General features: G+C 32.6%; 2 protein-coding genes across 3 annotated transcripts; both read right to left on the bottom strand.

Moving 5' to 3' along the window:
• Nucleotides 1-6,890: 6,890 nt before the first annotated feature.
• Nucleotides 6,891-10,185, bottom strand: LOC107630509 (IQ domain-containing protein IQM1). Of its 2 annotated transcripts, none has more exons than XM_016333663.3 (9): nucleotides 9,602-10,185; nucleotides 8,951-9,470; nucleotides 8,747-8,861; nucleotides 8,574-8,639; nucleotides 8,389-8,477; nucleotides 8,204-8,291; nucleotides 7,882-8,112; nucleotides 7,695-7,796; nucleotides 6,891-7,588 (listed from the first exon to the last, which is right to left on the bottom strand). In XM_016333663.3, exons 2-9 carry the CDS (start codon nucleotides 9,421-9,423, stop codon nucleotides 7,151-7,153), a joined length of 1,602 nt encoding a protein of 533 aa, XP_016189149.1. In that variant the 5' UTR covers nucleotides 9,424-9,470; nucleotides 9,602-10,185; the 3' UTR covers nucleotides 6,891-7,150. The 2 variants fall into 2 exon arrangements, with proteins under 2 accessions (XP_016189149.1, XP_088364428.1); XM_088508302.1 differs by having other exon boundaries at nucleotides 8,951-9,465; nucleotides 9,602-9,734.
• A 7,165-nt stretch (nucleotides 10,186-17,350) lies between these two features.
• LOC148570519 (uncharacterized) lies at nucleotides 17,351-17,910 on the bottom strand. Its single transcript, XM_088507071.1, has 2 exons — nucleotides 17,573-17,910; nucleotides 17,351-17,483 (listed from the first exon to the last, which is right to left on the bottom strand). The coding sequence occupies exons 1-2, from the start codon at nucleotides 17,908-17,910 to the stop codon at nucleotides 17,351-17,353; spliced, it is 471 nt and encodes a 156-aa protein (XP_088363197.1).
• Nucleotides 17,911-20,320: the final 2,410 nt, after the last annotated feature.

Here is a 20,320-nt window from a genome sequence, read left to right as displayed (position 1 = left end):
CTTAAAGCACACATCACAGCATCAAATGGTAATAAAGGAGGATTAAAAATTAGCAATTTCAAAGCCAAAGAAGCATATTTTCAATCATAGCACAAAATTAGGAAGGAAACTTAAAAACATGCAATTTATATGAATAAGCGTGAGAATAGTTGACAAAATCAACTCAATTCAATCTAAAATATACCATAAAATAGTGGTTTATCAAGGTCATACTGTCGTTCCACCCCAGATTCATAAAGATGAAGAACGAAAATACACCATAGAATGAAATCAAACATATATTAAAGTAGAAAAAGTAATAATATTAATCCATAGGAATGAGCAGAGCTCCTATCCTTAACCTAGGAGGTTTAGCAGCTCATAATTTACAGAAAAGATAATTCTGAGAAGCTGAAGATCAAAAGTCTTTTAACAAAGGTGATCTTCCTTCTATATATACTAATACTAGACCTAAAAAGATATTAATAATAATTAGAAATTACAAAAAATGAAATAAACTAAGATAAAGGTGCGAAAATCCACTTTTGGGTCCACTTGGTGAGTGCTTTGGGTTGAGCTTGGCGTCCAACTTGGGGAATGGGCGTTGAATGCCCATTAGGGGGTGTCCATGTTGCCTTGTGCTCCCTTGGTGGTATTGAACGCCAGGTTTGGGCGTTCAATGCTGGCCTTGGTCTTCTTGGGGCATTGAACGCCAGAAATGGGATAGGTTTGTAACGACCCAATTTCTGGTACGTCATAATCATACTAGAAACTGAGCGCTACCAACTTGTCTTCCTAATTATTATCTATTATTTATTATATGAGCCTGATTCGTTGTTAAAACCGTAGTAATTTTGCGAGGTACTTTTTTTTTTGAAAATGTTTGGATTAATAAATAGAATCATTCATAATCAATTCACAAATAATTATAGATAAAACAGTTATAAATAACCACACATAAATATATCTCAAGCAGTTGACAACATTTAGTCATCCAGCCTTTATTGGAACATAGATCTTGGTTAGAACACCCCTACAAGTAGCCAGGTAATAACTATATACATATATATACATACAACATCACAGGCTCTGACTTATTCAAGAAGTCCCTAAGCTGGCACCCAAGCTAGCCTCTATACTCACCTAGTCCCTCTAAACTACTAAAGCGAGGGAAAGTATGGTCTAAGTCTTCAAAACTCGAGTGGTCGAATGTCATTAAAAGGTGGAACATTTTCTACTACTCCTCTACACGATCATACGTCGGCTTAGAACATATCACTGGTACTTTATTGAGTGGCCACATAACAACAATATCGTATGCTTAGGTTAAAGTTCATAGATAAATGGGGTGCAAATGTTGGCTGCTCTCACAGTATATACATATAAACAGAGAACGAGATTCATCCTAGACTTAGAAGACTACCTAGAGCGGAATTCTCTTTGCGAACAGTCATCAGCGAACTACGGAAGGGTACTCATGCTTCCATCTGAAGGGAGAAGGGAGAAAGAAGGGTAAGAACTGGGGAGTTCTTAGTAGGACCGGGGTTATTAGTTAAGTTCATTAATTCTATGTTGTTTAGCAGACGAATAGCAAAATACCAAGAAGCAGTAAACAGAAGAAACAGATAAATAAGAAAAATAGACAAAACATAAAGTAAAACACAAATAAAAGAATACAAGAAAATAAAACTCAGACACAGAGAATAGAATACAAACAAACAAAGCATACATTCATTCAACAATCATAACAGAGGAAATGCACAACCAAGTATGATGCATGTCTGCCTATGCAGGCCATGAGCTCACGTGTCGGTTTACACCCTGTAGCCTGACATTCCCTAAGAACCAGTCTTAGATATGGTTTCCCATTGCGTCCTTCGTGCATACGTGTCGGTGGTTAAGAATACCACTCCTTCGTGACTACTGGCAGTCGGCGCAAGACTCGACCCCTTAATATACGCACAAGGAGAAACAGTGATCCTCAGTTCGTGGGCGTCCCCGAGATCAATACACAAATAAAACAACGATCCTCAGTTTGTGAATTTTTCCGGGATCAATACACAACAAATATGATCTTCAGTTCGTGGGTTATCCCCGAGATCAATACACAACAAACAACGATCCTCATTTCGTGGGTTTCCCCAAGATCAATACATAATGAAACAATGATCCTCAGTCTGTGGGTTTCCCTGAGATCAAAGATTATCAACAGTTCATGGGTTATTCCCGTAATCAATGATTATTAATTCCTGGGTTTTTCCCGTATATAAAACAGTTAACAGTTCGTAGGTTTTCCCGAGACCAATGATCATTCAGTTCATGGGTACTTCTCGTATTTAACATTATCAATTCTTGGGTTTTACTGCTTTTCTCTCTTTATCTGTTTATTCTGCTCTGATTATTCTTTTCTCTTAGTCTCTTTGCTCTGCTCTTGTTTCTCGGTTCAACGTATGTATTTATAGCTTTTGTAAATTTCGGTATGAATAGTTAGCCTGTCCCAAGTATAGGTTCATTAAGTCTATACTGAAACAGTTTAACTTTTCATATTGTACCTAACCTTAGGCGCAACTCAAGAACTAACTATGTTGCTCCTAGTTCGTTCACTAATCTCTGTTTGTTTCTGTCATTAAAACCTTACAGACTTTTTCTTTGATTTTTATCTCTTCTTTAACTTTTTATCTTTCCTTTGTCTTTGCTTCACTAATATGTTATTACCACTCCCTAAGTGTTTTATGAAGGTAATTATGAAATTCTGTGCTTAAAGTTGTCTTTCTACAGCTTTTACGAGAAACTGTCTTTTCTGCATTATTTTATTATTAAATTTTTGAAATTTATCCTTTCTTACCTTAAAAGTTATATAAATTCACTTTTTACCACCTATAAATATTTTTACTTTAACCATCATAACTTTTGAAAATTACAAAATAACCCCCAAACACCAAAATAATTACTTCTTTGTCCTTTTTAAGATCTAAAAGGTGTTCTTCATTGTTCTTCATCATACTCAAAGTGTTCTTCATGTTCTTCATAAATTCTTCAGATTCTTTCTCTGTTTTCACCCGTTTTTTAATCTTTTCACTAACTGATTTTTACCATAATTCATAATAAATTGGCAGCCACAAAAGCCCTATCTTTTCTACTTAATTTCAACATAAAATCAACCCCAATTTGAATCCTAGGGTTTGAAATTTCAGCAGCCACAAGAACATGCATTCATAGCTTGAATATCGTCAAATTTCATCAATTTTTTAACAAAATTTCAACAAGAATCACTCATATAAACAATCAATTTCAAGTATAACCAAATCATATCATAATCACACAACTCAAACATAACTAATCAAGATTAATTTTACCAAATCCTACCTTGATTTGCTACTCCAAATCCGGTTATGCTTTTAGGTGTTCTTTTTGCACTTTTTCCTCTTAAAACACATCAAGAACAACTTTGAATTCATAAAACCTCAACTGACCAAACCTTAATCAACATGTTGGGAAGGGATTCCTCACCTTAAACGTGTTGGAAATAAAGATTCTTGGCTCACAAGTCAAGCTAAGAAAAAGATCTAAGGAAGAACATCAAGAAAATACATGTTTAGCATGGTTTTTCTTGAAAACCGAATTGAAGAGGGAGGGAGACAGCCATATGACCTTATTTACAGCTTTGATATGTTATATGTTTATGTAGAGGAAGAAGAGATGATCATTTTGGTCGGATTGGAATTTTGATTTGAGTTTTAGTTAAGAAGAAATCAAGCTTTGAAGATTAAGAACCAAGAACTTTTCTCTCGTTTCTTTCTCTCTTATTTTCGGCCATTCAAGGTAAAAATGAGCATCTTGGAGTGTCTTGGGGGGTGAGGGAAAAACGTGCTTGATGATGATTGGCTAGTTTGGGAGGTGGTTGAAAAATACCTCAGGTGTATAATTACTATAACTAGATGTATTAGAACATACACTTAACAACACTTCTAGAGATTAATATCTGAGCTACTAGTATAAATGATACTAGTAACATGATTAATATGAGAATAGAAGGTATATGATGAGGTATTAGTATTGCTAAAGTCATCAGAGAGTGCTGGTGTTAACCTGTACCAGTAGACTATGAATCTGGTTAAGCCGATCTTCTATTTTTAACTAAAACATATCAAGTAATATTATAATATTATTCAAGCATCTCTAATATTAATATAATAATAATATTGTATTAATATTTCTCTTCTCTCATAAATTGAGTCCGGCTCGTCAAATTGAGACTATTTACGGAAACTAGAATCAAAAGCTCCTAACGATACGGTTCAAAAACTAGATTTTCCGTAACCGCGTTGTCGAGCTTGCCTCAAAAGAGGTTCTTGCTTAGTGATGACATGATGATGATGTAGATTGAGGTGCTTGATGATATAACAAAGATGTTCCCTTCACTGATCTTCCGAAAATCTCCGTATCTTCAGAAAAGCTCTCGTGTACCTGAAAACTGGGTTATTACATTGGGCGTTCAACGTCCGTTTTGGACAGTCATTTTCAAAGAAAGGTATAAACTATTATATATTGCTGGAAAGTTCTGGAAATTAGCTTTCCAACTCCATTGGGAGCGCGTCAATTGGACCTCTGTAGCTCCAGAAATATTCGTTTGAATGCAAGAAGGTCAGGATCTGACAGTATCTGCTATCCTTTCTTTGCCTCTGAACCAGAAGCCAAAACTTGCCATTTTCACTCAAAAATCACCTAAAATTATAAGAAAAACACAAACTCAAAGTAGCATCCAAAAAGTGAATTTTGCACTAAAACCTACTAAAACATAATAAAACTTGATAAAAAGTACTGAAAATACTAAGAAAATGACCCTAAAAGGTGTATAAAATATCCGCTCATCAAAAGTGGGGCAAGAATCAGTTTTTACCAAAAATAGCATTTACCAACTTTATCAAAAGTTCACAAGTTAAAATCATTTTCACTCAATAAATTTACCTCAATCCAACTCAATTCACTTATTCACACTCAACTAAAACTCAAACCTACTTCATATACATATTTCAACTTAAATTCATCAATTCAACACCTCACAACTACATTTTTCACTACTCAATCAATCATTTAAATTTCCATAAATTTTATACCAAGTCTTCATCCAATCTCATACAATATCACACAATTCAATTATCACTTACCGTTCTTACTTTTTCCTGGACTCCGATCCAAACTCACAGCCTTTGGCCCTAATATTCATCAATTCAATATATATATAAAACACAATTCCAACAACATATCAATTATGCATAGTCATACAATCCTCGTCCAAGTCATCAATTACAACAACATCTCAACTACATATATCAATTCTAACCAAATATGCAATTCAAATCTAATTCTTTAATTCTTTAAATGAAACTTAAACCGTACCTCTTGGAAGTCAAAACTAAGCTATTCACTTGTGAATTTCTACCAAGCCTTAACTCCAAGTCTCACCAATAGTTCCACAAGCAATTTTTAAGTTTCCAAAATGTACCAAAATCACCCAATACTCTAATATATATAATTTCATACATACATCAACATAGGATTCATAAAATCTCATAAATCACAAAGGTTTGAGGTCTCTTATCTTAACCCACGAAATTGGTTGATGAAACTCACCAATAGCTCATACTAAATCACCCTTAAACAACCAAAATCACAAGATTTCTCAAAATCCATAACCAAATTTTGAATTTATCATGAACTACGAAAATGGGGTATGAGAACTCGAGATTCTTACCAATCTTTTTAGATAGAATTGTAGAGGATGAGAAGGACTTCGCGTGGCCACAAACGGTGCAGCAATCAGAGCACCAGAAAAAAAGTTATGATGGTTTTTGTGTTTATGTGCTAGGGTTTCATGCTTCTTCACCCTTCTCCTCTCATTTCAGCATTGAAACACAAATGAATGGGGTGGTGGTGCTAAAATGGCTTTAGTAAAAGTATATATATATGTTGGGTTTGGACCCAATTTGGGTCCGATTTACATATATGGCCGGTTTAGCCCAATTTTGGGCCAAACCTTTAAGATTAGTATTTTAATTTGCGTTTTAAATATAATCACAATTTTTAACTTTTTAACTTTTTTCACTCATAAATAATTTCTTTTAACTATAGTATTAGATAGATTTCAACCGCTATTACCGGTCAAATTTTCAGTGCGTATTTTTACCAGAAAATTATGTTTTTCGACTAAAAAAATTCACTGAATCCAAATATCATATTTAAATTATCAAATTATGATTGTTAAATTTTTCAACTATTTTTCTCATATTTAATTAATTACTTATTTAATTAAAATTTGACCAAATTTTACAAAATGCCAGAATGGGAAGAACGGTGTGAAATGACAGTGAATGAATGAAAATTGAAAAAATGGTAAAAATGATTGATACTCGAGTTCGGTGGGCATGAAAATGGAGTAAAAATCGGAGTATGATTTGAGAGAGATACAAAGATATTTACGGGGATTCATTTTAGCAATTACCACTTAGAATATTAGAATTTGGATAGAAAGCGATCGGATCGAAAAGTTGAGAGAGAGATAGAACATGCGTTGGTTTTAATCCATTGAGGATAGCGCATGTTATTTCGATTCGCACTACGAAAGAGAAAACAGATTTTGTACAAAACATATGTATATGTATCATAGTAGTTGACAATTGATAAACTGCGTATTTCATTGATAAAATAGACTTTCTCCTACACTTATCTCCATAATATATAATTATATATGTATATTTGAAAGGATCTCCATAAGATAATTGAATTGTTTGCGGAAGGGAAAAAACCGAAAAAGATAGTGAATTAAAGAGAGGGGGGGGGGGGGGGAAGCATATTTCAGTTTCTTATTAGACCATACCAGTTATATTAAAATTTACTAGAAGAAAATCAAAGACAAGAATTGTTGTTGTCATGTTTATTGAATACTACTAATAATTGTGCTTTTCCGTACATGAAATTTTGTACTCTACTTACGTTAAAGAATTAACTAAATCGCCTTCCTAAAAATATACAAAGGGAAAGGCAATCAGGTCAAAGTCGCCTTACAAATACAAAATTCCTAAAAGAATAAAGAAATAAATTACGAAACCCAAAAAATCTAAACGGAGAGATAAAATTGTGTGTCATTAGTTGCCACTTAGGGATGGTGGTCTCAACTTGCAGCGGGAATAGAGGTTCTTGGGCTTGGTAGGCCCATGTATGCAAGCCTAGGTGATATCCTGACTTTTGGGCTGGGCCTAGGTGACGGAATTGGGCCATAGCGAGCAGACGCGGGTCTTGGGGACAAGTTAACGTGCTCCAGTGCCCTTGATTGAAGGTGTTCTGGGTAGTCACGGACACACCCAATTCTTGGTCCATTCCCAGTGGACCACTTGCAAGATAGCCTCTTAGACATGTCAAATATTGGGGCCTCAAAACTCTTATCCTTAACCTCTTTCTTAGCTTTTGCATCTCTCTTGTTGGCATTGATTGAAGTTGCTGTGCCTGGTTGAGAAATTTGAGTGGGACCTTTTGGTGGTTGTGATTCATTAGTGGCAATAAATGAATTGGTACCAATAATTGAAGGTTCATCATCATCTATAGCATATCTCTGCTAGAACCAAGCAAAGCAACAAGAAGTTATACTCTATCTATAAGAACAACAAATTTTGATTTTAGTTTTTATTTGTAAAGATCAAAGTATATTGAACTTCTACCTTGACATTAGAGAGGTCTACGTTGTGCTCCTTAAGGAAGCTTATGAATTCTTTGAAGTTCTCTTCTGTTGGATGGTAGTGACCACTATATGGCCAAATTGCCTGCAATTATTAGATAGAGAAAAACCTTGTTAGGGAAATTGCTTTTGTTGAAATGATTTGACTATGATAACCAAAATGATCTTACCTCAAGAACACCTTGATGAACAACTAATCTGCCTGCAGCTGTTGTTGCAGCACCGGAAAGAAAGCTTGAATGCTGAAACATACCCTTCTGCTTTTGTCCCACATACAAGGACCTTGTGGTGCTGAGAACAAATATCCATTTGCACTTTCCATCAGTATCCACAGGCCTCCCATCTTGTCTATACACCAATTTCCCATTCTCAACAATCACTTCATATTCTTCCCTTTCTTTCTACAATGGGTTGAACAATATCAGATTAGATATGAGACATGCCTCGCATATTTTAATTTGAGCGGTTGTGAAATGTGCAGTGATAACTTACTGGTCCAAGATATTTAATGCACTGGCGCTGTAAAGTGGTCCTTGGACACTTGTCAAGATTAATTTCTTTACCATCTCCAACATCCAACCTGCATATCATGGAGAATAAAGTTAATCATCCATATCCATAGCTTCTACAGTTTTACCAGCATCATGATCATAAGATGTCTAAGAATAAGAACTTACCAGTAGAAGAATGGTTGAGTGCTTTGGCTTTCAAACCAAATATCATAATACAAATGCAAATTGTGTCCGTAACGATGACGTGGGTCAATCTGAGCAGAAAAACAACAAAGATTGAACATTGTTAATATTAGATCGTGAGTTTAAAATAAAAAGTTCATATGATTTCAAATGCTATATAGACTTACAGCTTCAAGCCAATGTTGAAGGGCCAATTTTTGTGCCTTATCATCCTTGGACAAACCTTTACCAACCTATAACCATAACAAGATCTCAAATAAGATAAAAAGAACAACAAACAAAACGAAATCAGATACAATAATTACAAAAAAACGTTGAATCAGAATGGAAAAAAACATACCTTAGCTGCTCTTGTTCTTGCCCTTGCCCACCTTGACACAGCAGATTCTTGTTTCTCCACACCAAAGAATGAAACTGAACTCCTTTTAAGAGCAGCAAAATCCAATGCCTTCCACCTTCATCATTCAAAAACATTCAATTATTTACATGTACAAGATAGAAATTTAATCAAACAAAAAAAGGCATGTTTTCAAGAAAAACTAACCATAGTTCCTCCACCACCACAGCACAATCTGCCAAGTTTCTTCTGGTACGGTAACTCTTATAAACCTTCTGCAGCTTAGTGGCAGCTGCATCGAGCTCGCTAACCGGCCTCGGAGAAGAGAAAACCACAGCCTCAGGGAGAGATAGAACAGGCACAGGCTTATGCTGCTTCAGTTTTTCTTTTCCACACCCTGAATTCATCTTCTTCTTCATGTCTTCAACACATGAAAGGTTCCTTTCAAGGGTCACATGTTCTGGCCTAAACTCCTTCAACTTGGAAGAAGAAGAAGAAGAAGAAGAACCATTTGAAACCACCACAGTACTTGATTCTGGTTCTCTTCTCTTGAAGCTCCCTGCTCTCAAGATCACCGCACCATCCTTGGAACCAAAATTCACGTTGACTGAGAGACTAAACAGTGAATGCCTAACAATTTCTTCCCAAGCTGATAAGAGCAATGAAAGTGATAATCCCATAGAGATTCTTCAATTTCTTTCAAGATTAATCCCCTTTTTTCTCTGTCCTGTTCAAATTCACCGTACAAAACTTTCAGAATCTTCTAATTCATAGTTATTCAAATAAAAGAAATCAAAGTAGAGGAACCATAGAGATATACTAGATATTATTATGAATGATATAATAATTATTATTTACCTTAACGTTCTTGTATGTTGCGTATCAAAAATGAAGAAAAGTCTTGTCAATTTTTGAAGTCTTGAGTCAAAGAACAAAAATTAGAGCACACAAAAAATGAATAAAAGAGTGGTAATGTTTATGTGTCCTAGTGGCTAATGTTGCTCTTATATATATGCTCCGGGGATTACAAACATTCCACACAGCGTGAATTTCAAATACGTGTCAAAACTGGAAAATGTGATTCAGAGAAACGAAAATGGAAAATGGTGGTCTTTGAATTCCACAACGAATCTACGTACACACTTTCCTATTGGAAAAAAGGAGTTATAAGGATTTCTCTTTGGTTGGTTGGTTGGCTGGTTATATAGTTCCAAGTTTAATTATGGGATCTTTTTTCTAAAAGTCCAACCCACGATTTGGTTTGAGCCATTCAAAGACTTTGAGGTAGAGAGCTGAATAGGATACTGAGGGAATAATATCGAAGATAAAAATATATTAAAAAAACTTTTTGGTATCTGATCATTTGTTCGATAAGATATCTTCCACAATTTAAAAATTTCTAATCCATTTCTAATTATTCAGTAGTTAATCTAAGTAGTTTTTGTTATTGGTATAAAGAATCCCTATAAGTAGTGACATGTTTATGTGTTAGAAGTCACTTAAACCAACAACAAAGACTGTTTAGACTAATTACTTGATTATTAATTTGTTAAGAATTGATTAGGAGTTTTTGAATTTTAAAAAGACATTTTGTTCTTTGAACAAATGGTACGAGATCAAAAATATATGTGAATAAAAATATTTGAATCTTTTTCTACTTAATGTATTTTGTGTCTGAATTATTAAATTTTTTAAGAGTCTTATATTGTGTTAAAACAATAAATTTATTTCATATAAATAATTAGTAAATAAAAAGATTACTTAGAATAGGAGTTTAATTTAAGAATAAATGTTTTTTTCAGTTCTTAACTATTTGTCTAAAAAGTAAAGTATTTTTTTATGATTTAAAAATTTTTAATTAGTCTCTAATAATTTAAATTGTTGGTTTAAATGGTTCTTGACACATCAACATATTATAGTTCATAAGGACCAATAGACAAGTAAAAATAGTCATCTAGCTAGATTAATTATTTTAATGATTGGAGATCGATTAAAAAATTTTAAATAGTGAAAGAACGTTTTATCTTTTAGATAAATAATTAGGACTCAAAAGAGTATTTATTCTTAATTTAGTAATGGGTTAATGGATTATATCTTAAAAAAATATTTTGTATTATTGATTTTTATTATATTTATGATGACACCTATAAATTTCTCCCTTATGTTTTTGTATTTGTTTTCTCTTTTGTTTTGGGACCATATGATTGAAAAAGAAATAATAAATTATTATATTTTGTTTGGGTATGGAAGAAACAGGGGTCGGGCTGCTGGTCAAATAAGGTAACCTCATATATGAGGTATTGAGGTTCCATGAAGAATCACTAATTTGTTTTAGGTCTAAGAAGCTTTTGTTAACCACAATATAAGTATATAATGTATAACAACATGCATGTGTGAACAAGACAAATATTTTATAAGTTTTAAGTCCTTTCATGTCTAATACATAAGTGATAAAACTACAACATGGAGTTGAGTATGAAAATTTGTTATCAATGGTATGGTTAAAGGATATATATAGACGAGAAAAACAATTGAAATTAGAAAAGGTAAAACTTACGAAATACGGACACTCTCTTGAATTATTATATTTGTGTGTTAGATATATTTCAGAATATTTATTAATACTTATTCGATACATATATCTGCCGTATTTAGTTATGTCTTAATAAAAAATAAAAAAAAATTTTAGACATATTTAAACGCATTTAAATATCATTATGTGTCAATATGTTAAGCCTTATTCTTAACATGTATTTTTGAAATAAGTTTAAAAATAATATATATGATTATTTATTAAAACAAAAAATATTTTAAATACTTTATATAATTAAAAGAAAACATTAAAAATAATTAAAAAATTATTTTATATTTTAATATCAATAAAAAATCAAAATATTATTGTAATTTATCTAAAAATATTTTATATTTTATATATATGTCATATCCCCGTGTCTTATAAAAATTTTAAAATTCGTGTATCTACATGTCTCGTGTCGTGTCGTGTCCCATGTCTATATCAGTGTCCATGCATTATAGGATAAAACTATTAAAATTTCATTTTAAAATCTTAGTAAAAAAAGTTATAAAACAATTGTTAGCAAAACCAAACCACAAAAAAAAAAGTCTAGGCCAGCAACTTTTGTATTTTTTTGCCATCACTTAACCATCAAAACAAAAGTGAGTGATCTCCCACCATTAGATGTAATCTCACACCATTAAAAATACTATTGATGACCAATTGATGATTACAAAATACCAAAATTACTAGCCCCTAGTATTCCTCACCAATAAGAGTTTAGATAATAAATACTTGAAAGATATTTTTGAAAAAGCCAAAGTAATTTTTTTGCTATAAAAAGTTAAAGTGTTAACAGTCAATATATTAAAGTTACTGATAAGTTTACTTATTTATTTATATTGACTTAGTAAAGGAATAGCTTATGAGAAAATGATTGCAAATAATTCAATGGGCTGCGTTTGTATATCGTATTCAAGGCAGGTACATAAACAATAAATACAATAAATACTACATTATAAAGACATAAAAATACATTCTTAAAAAGTTGAGTAAAACCTCATATCACTTTTCAATAAATGTTTAGTTAAATATCTTTATCTTTAATAAATTTTAATTATTAAATTAATTTTTAATATTTTATTTTTTAGAAAAATTAATTTTTACGTAAAATTTTGTGAAAAAAATTAAATAAATCAGTCTCTATTATTATTTAATAAAGATATAACGGTACCTAAATATTTTAAAAATGCTCAAATTCAATTTTTTTATATAGATAAACAATTTGATATAAGAATTAATTTGTTTAACGAAATAAAAATTTAAAAATTGATTTAATGACTAAAATTTGTTACTAAATATTTTTAAAAACTTATTTAAGATTTTATTATTCTAAAATTTACTATTTTTAAAATATTTTTTATTTTTTTATTTTTTCCTATAATCATTGATATAAAAGTAAAATATATTAGTATAATTGTATCTATTTTTTGGATAATTATTTAAACAATTAATATAAAAAAAGATTATTTTTATTAATATAATATTATATAATTATATATATGTATAAAATTATTGTATATTAATAATGTATTAAAATAAAATTTTTACTTATTTCAAAACAAAACTAAATGGCACAGGAAAGTTTGTATTTAGGTAAAAATTCATGTGAAGTCGACTTCACATGAAATTGATACATGAGAGTCGTTAGATAAAATTTTAGTCAAATCAGTCGACTTCACGTGAAATGAATTGTACTTGAATTTCCACCTTGTATTTATGTTAGCGGGTGGCAAGTGGCAAGAGTACGGTCAAGGCCTCAAGGGGAATTCTAATATTCTATTGATGTTAGCGGTTAAAAAAAAAAAAACAAAAGTTAAAACTAAAACGGCTGAAGTCACGACCGCGTTTGGTGACTGCCGAGATGTGGAGCTGATGAGCTGATTAGTTGCAACTTGCGGCTTTTTAATTTTGAGGAATGTTAGGGGTTAATAATTTTAGTATTTTATAATTATTAATTGATCATTAATAATATTTTTAATGGTATGAGATTATATTTAATGGTGAAAGATTACTCATTTTTATTTTGATAATTAAGTGTTAGTCAGAAAACACAGAAGTTGCTGGCCTCCTAAATTTTTTCTTTAATTTTAGTGTTGAGATTTTAGTGATGTTTTTTAATAATATAAAAATTTGGTGTATTTTTTTGTGTGTAGATATCATAAATTTGAGACTTAAATTTATAATTTTTAAATATTTTTTAAACATATAAATTTGATGTTCTAATTTTTTTATTTTAAAATTTTTAAATATATAAATTTCAAAAATTATTTTAGATATGAAGAAAAGAATGATGTTTTATTTAAATATGAGTGTTTGGGGTGTTTTATAGAGTTGTGGAAGTATTAAAAAAGTAATCCAACACTTTAACGGTATGTTGCACAGTTGCAATACGTTACCTGCGTGTTGAATGGATGTGGGCCACGTGATACGTTACCTGTGTATTGCGTGCGATTGTGCCACGTGTCCAATACGTTGGTTGCATGTAAAACCTATATATACACCTAAAACTCATATTTTCAGGTAAAATACACTTCTAAAATCCATATTAAAATTTTTTAGCCTATAAATTTAACATTCAAATTTATATTCTAATGTTAAAAATTTTTTTAAATATGTTAATAAGATTTTCTAATTTGCTTTACAGTAAAAAAATTTATTTTATTATAGATCGAAGAATTTAATTTATGTACCATAAAATTTAACCTTCAAATTTTTAGATTTAAAAGTCTAATTTATTATTTAAAATAAAAAATTAAAATTCATATAAAAAAAACATACTAATTAATCTATCATATTAAATTACACATGATTTTTTTTCGTTTCTAAAAAAAATTAGCCGCATCTTGCACACATTGACATTAATGTTTACATTAAACATGGATAGAGATTCCACTTGATACATACATTTAATTTCGTACATTACAATTTACATAGAAAAACTGTACGACAAAAACTAATACTGGATAAGTACGTTGCACAAACTCAGACCTGTTACTGTCGTTATTAATAGTAATCACTGTACTATTCCCTCTTCGGTCATCCCATTTTTTTTTATGATACATGAACATTGATATAGACGGAGGACACCATACGAAATAATATTAATACATAAATTTTAAAATTTTATAATATATATATATATATATATATATATTATAAAGTAATTTTTTAAATCTTATTATTATTTTAATATTAAAATATAAATTAATTTTTTATTATTTTTAATATCTTATTTTAATTATATAAAATTTTTAAAATATTTTTTATTTTAATAAAAAATAATATATACTATTTTTAAATTTATTTTAAAAATACATGTTAAAAATAAGATTGGACACATTGACACGTGATAATATTTAAGTGTGTTCAAATGTATTTAGAGAAAAATATTTTATTTTTTATTAAAATACGGTTAGACATAGCAGACATGCGTATCGGACGAGTATCGATGAGTGTCATATCTAAAATGCGTCTGACACGCAGACACCACAACTCAACGAAGTATTTGTACTTCATAGCTTTTTCCATTTATGAACCTTTCCAACTGCTACGTGCATTGTCTTTTATTGATTTTTTTTAAATAAATAAAATAAATATTTTATTTACAAAAATAAGTATTTTGTACTACTTTTATCAAAATGCACTCTATTTTTTTATTTAATTTACAGTGTAAATGAAATAACATTGTGTATATCTTGCTTATACTGTAAACGAGATAAGCCACGAAACGACATGGTCATATTACGTTTGCACACGTGGTGTGTAACGTCCTTATCTCGTTTATAGATACGCAATGTTATTTCCTTTACACTGTAAACGAGATAAGAAAGAAGCGCGCCTATATATTGAAGTTGATTATAACGCCTTTTTCACCCACTTTTCATCCATTTCTTCTACTTTTCTCCTACTTCTAGCTTTTTCTAATCATCTTATCGAAGTACTTGAAAATTATAGCGCACGCAAATGCACGAGACGATGACATCAATCGCTTGAACACGGCGTGATATATCACTGGCGCAGCCGACTTCGAAGTTAGTATTGTTATTTTCATATATAAGTTAAATAAGCATATATTTATAATCATGGTTATGGTACTTTTATAGATGTAGTATATGTTAGGTGGTAAAATGTAACGTTAGCAAGTGTTAATTGATAGAGTATAATTTTAGTTATTAGTTAAATTAATTTATTAAGTACATGTTTATTTAGATTTGTTTTTATTTAAACTAAATTATTAAGTAAATATTTATTAATTTAGCTATTAGTTATTTGATAAATTAATTTATTTATTAGTTATATTAATTTATTCAGTAAATGTTTATCGGTAGATATCTTTTTATTATTTTGATAGCTTTATATATAATATTTTTAACTATTATTCAATATTTTAATGGGACTTATAATTGTTCGATATATTTTTTCGAAAAGGTTGACTTTTAAAAAATCATTATTCTGTTTCAAACTGAGTTATAAAATGTGGAATACTTGTTTAGTATATTTTTTATGTTTTTATTTCGACATTTAAATGTTTACTTTTTGAAATATATTTCATATTCCAATTTTTTATTTCTTATCAGAGGCCTCGCATACTTCTCCCCAGGTGAGTCACACACTTACACCACCAGACACCATTATTTCTTACTTGAGGGAGGCTGACTTTAGCGATACAGCGCCACTCTAGGACTGTGTTTGACAACTCCTTGATCACGGCATTTGTAGAGCGCTGGCGTCCGAAGACCCACACTTTTCACCTGCCATAGAATGAGTGCACCATGACCTTGCAAGATGTTGCGTACCACCTCAGGTTACGTGCACATTGGGATCCAATGGGTGGGTGCTTCCGTGATTTTTAGACATGGTATGGGCACGAGACCTGGGATTGGGTGGAGCAGCTACTTGGTGTCAGACCTCCTCATGGTCAGCAGCAGGGTGCACAGAGGAAGGAGTCTTTCTCTCTCAAGCTTACATGGCTTCGGGACCGAGTTCAGCAGATGCTCGATACAGCTGATCCGGACACCCTCTGATAGTATACGAGGTGTTACATACTGTTGCTGATTGGGGGTTACCTGATGACTGACAAGTCAAATAATTAGGTCCATCTTCGGTGGCTGCCACTACTGGATGACTTTCAGAGGTGTCGTTCTCTATCTTGGGTACAATTGCAAATAAAACCTAACAAAGTGGCAACATTGCTAAGCTTCGCCTGAGGGTTGATTAGGACAACCTTTTCAGGTATGCTCAGTTTGCCTGTATAGAGCACACCATTTCTCTTACCGCTCTCCCCCATCCATCTCATTACAGAACCTAGTGGAAACTAGTTTGCTAGTAGCTTTTCCGCACATGGCTGGATTAGGACGCAACAGTGTCCCATACCACTCTGGCCACATATTTTCATCTGGTATCGGCGAGAACTTCGCCTCATATACCTTGAACACAACCTCTTGTCTGTACACCGGATGAACATATAGACCTCATTCAACGCTTGCGGCAGCACAAGCGACAAGTGCATTACGACATGGTTAATGGAGTGACTGGAAAAGGCCATAGTCATATGTGTCCGCTGTCAACCAAACACGGAATGAACCCTGCAACCAACCCTCGAAAGGCTCTAACTCCTCTACCACAAACACTGAAGCCCTTCTGTCGCAATGATTGACATACATCTTCGAGATTCTTTCCCTGTTCTTTTCAATAGCAGCTACCAGCCATTGAAAAAATTGATTCCCCGCTGCGAGCTGTACCTGTGCCTCCCTGCCCTTTCTTACGAACAAATGCTGCAGCCTCTCATAAGTGCATCACAAGATGGCTGAAATCGGTAAATAATGCATACCCTTAAGTAATGCATTCATGCACTCGGAGAGGTTCGTTGTCGTGTGCCCAAACCGGCGACCACTGTCGCAGTGTTGTAACCATATTTTCTTGTCGAATCTACTTGATCAGTACGCCATCTCATACGACAGACCTCTCAAGGTATCCATGTACTACTTGTACCCAACCTTGCTTGGAATATAAGTGGCATTTATGAGATATCACTTGTCCTCTGCATATTTGAAACGAGACATGAAGTTTGCGGTTATGTGTTTGACACAATAAGCACGGAACGCTCCAGGAGGGTGCCAACCATTATCGTCGTCTCTCAGTGCAGCCTTGATCGCATGAGATCTATCAGATATAATCAACAGGCCATCTTGTGGGTCACATGTCGTCTTAGGTTAGTAAGGAAGAACGACTAGGACTCTGTAGTCTTAGACTCAACAATTGCAAAAGCAACAGGAAAGGTATTACTGTTACCGTCCTGTGCCACTCCCATAAGCAATACACCACCATATTTCCCATATAGATGCGTGCCATCGACGGAGACGAAAGCTTGTAATGCTTGAAAGTCTCCACATAGGCAGAAAAGTCTCAAATACCTTATCAAATTGGCTGCAGTCGTGGACATAAGGTGCCCATCATAGTACGGTACGGCACTGAAATCACATATTATTCCGGGACAACAACTCTGCAATGCTTGGAGAAACCTCGGTATCTTATTGTATGGCTTCTCCCAATCACCGTATATCTGCACAATTTTCTTTTGCTTCGTCATCCAGACCTTTCTGTATGAGGGTTTGAAGTGATAGCGTTGCTGATGAATAGGATTTTTGCTAGTAAAGAATTTCAATAAAATAGTCGCATTGTAGATATAGTTTCTAAACCAACAAAAATCCCTTCGTACAAACGTTTTGGTTGTCACAAGTAACAAACCCCTTTAAAATTGTTAACCGAAGTATTCAAACCTCGGGTCGTCTTCTCAAGGAACTGCAGGGAAGTATGTTCTTATTATTGGTTATGGAGATTGTAAATTTGGGGTTCCAAGAATAAGGAACAAATATGACAAATAATTTAAATAGCAATTAAAATAAATAAATACTGTAAAGCAAACTTTTGGCAATGTATGAGAAATTGGAAGTTCAAATTAGTTATCCTTCTCAATAATAAAGAAGATTGAATCTTAATTCCACTTAGTTAACCTTTGCTAAAGCAAAGGAAAGTCAAGGGTTTAATTAGTTTGACTTTCGAATCCTATTTATTTCCTAAGAAAAGGTTGAGATTATTGAAGTTCAGTTCAATTAGCAAAGATAACAGTTATCAATTATGTTGAGCTAAGATAACTCCTGAGTTACTGCTTTCTTAACCAAGACCAAAAGGGGAAAAAGTAAATTTACTGGAATAAAATTATCTTTAGATTGGAAGCAATGGTGACATAAATAAAAGAGAGCAATAATAAACTGAAATACCTCAAATAGCATTAATTCAAATAATCTGGAACATAGAAAAATTCATAAATTAAATGGCAAAAGTAAATAATCAACTAAAGTAATGGAATGAATAAAAGTGAAAGGGAAGCTTAAAGTAAAGAAACATTAAACCTGAGATCGAGAGTTACTCCTAAAATTAAGAGAAGTCCTAAATCCTAATCCTAAAAGAGAGAGGAGAGAACCTCTTTCAAAACTAAATCTAAATCATGGGAAGTAACTAAATTGGCGAGCTCTCCCTGAATGGATGCATTCCCTCACTTCATAACCTCTGGTCTATGCCTTCTGGACTTGGATTTGGGCCAAAAAGGGCTTCAGAAATCGCTGGGAGCGTTTTCTGCAATTTCTAATGCGTGGCCTCTGTCACGCGTCCGCATGGGTCACGCTGTCGCGTCATTCGGAGCTTTTCTTGTCACGCGGTCGCGTCAGTCATGCGGCCGCACCATATGTGTTTTGCTTAAGGCGCGCGGTCGCGTCAGTCATGCAGCCGCGTCGCTGTTGATTCGCGCTTGGCATGCGTCCGTGTCGCCCATGCGATCGCGTGGATGCCAGTTTTTTTAGAAACTCCGTTTTGCGCTTTCTTTCCATCTTTGTATGTTTTCTTTTTTCATCCTTTGAGTCATTCCTGCCTTAGAAGATCTGAAACCACTCAACACACTAATCACGGCATCGAATGATAATAAGGGTAATTAAAATAATTAATTTTTAAGCATAGAAAACATGTTTTTCACATAGATCACATAATAAGGAAGGAGAAGTAAAACCATGCAATTAATATGAATAAGTGGGTGAAGGATTGGATAAATCACTCAAACTAAGCACAAAATATATCATAAAATATGGGTTTATCAACCTCCCCACACTTAAACAATAGCATGTCCTCATGCTAAATCCAAGCTGAAAAGTAAGGTTAAAGTGGTGGAATGCCATGCAATGCAATCTATTCTACATACAACTACCTAAATGAATGATGCATCATGCAATTCTAATTTTTATTCACTTGTATATAAAGCTTGCATGTAGTTAAATTAATTCACATTCTCAAGGAGTCATGTATATATATATATATATATAGCCAAGCCTTAGATAGTGATAAAGTGCCTTTACAATTGAGATGGGAGAGAAAAACATTTTAAAAACTTGTAAGACAATTAATAATTTAAGCAGAGATATATGTTAATGAGCTATTGAACCCTCACTGAATTTTGTGTTTACTCTCTAATCACTCAGTATTTATTGGGTTAATCACTCTATTCTTCTTTTTATTCTTACTTTCTATAACTTTGTTCTTCATCTAACCAATCAACAATCATAGAATATAGTCATACCAAAAATCATGAGGTCTTAAGTAAGGTTGTAATGGGGCCAAGGTAAAGGTAAGTGTATATGTATAAGGCTAAGTGAGCTAATAAGTGAATCCTTAATTAGACTAAGATCTCACCTAACATACATACTTTCTAAATCAAAGCTTCTTTACCTATTTTCCATATTTTCTTACTTTTGATGTTACATGCTCATATCTCAATATTTATTTATTTATTTTTATCCCATGTGCATTGCTTTATTTCATAATTGGGGGATTCTTTTTGTGTCCCCTTTTTTTCATAACACTTTTTTTAAATGCACATGGTAATTCAATTAATTTGATTTTACATGAGCATGCTTCCCAAAAATTTTTATTTGAGTTATTTTATTCTTTTC

This window comes from Arachis ipaensis, chromosome B3 (genome assembly GCF_059453495.1).
Source record: "Arachis ipaensis isolate K30076 ecotype BB chromosome B3, ASM5945349v1, whole genome shotgun sequence".
In the NCBI taxonomy this organism is placed as follows: domain Eukaryota; kingdom Viridiplantae; phylum Streptophyta; class Magnoliopsida; order Fabales; family Fabaceae; genus Arachis; species Arachis ipaensis.
This window is presented reverse-complemented; position numbering and strand designations above follow the sequence as displayed.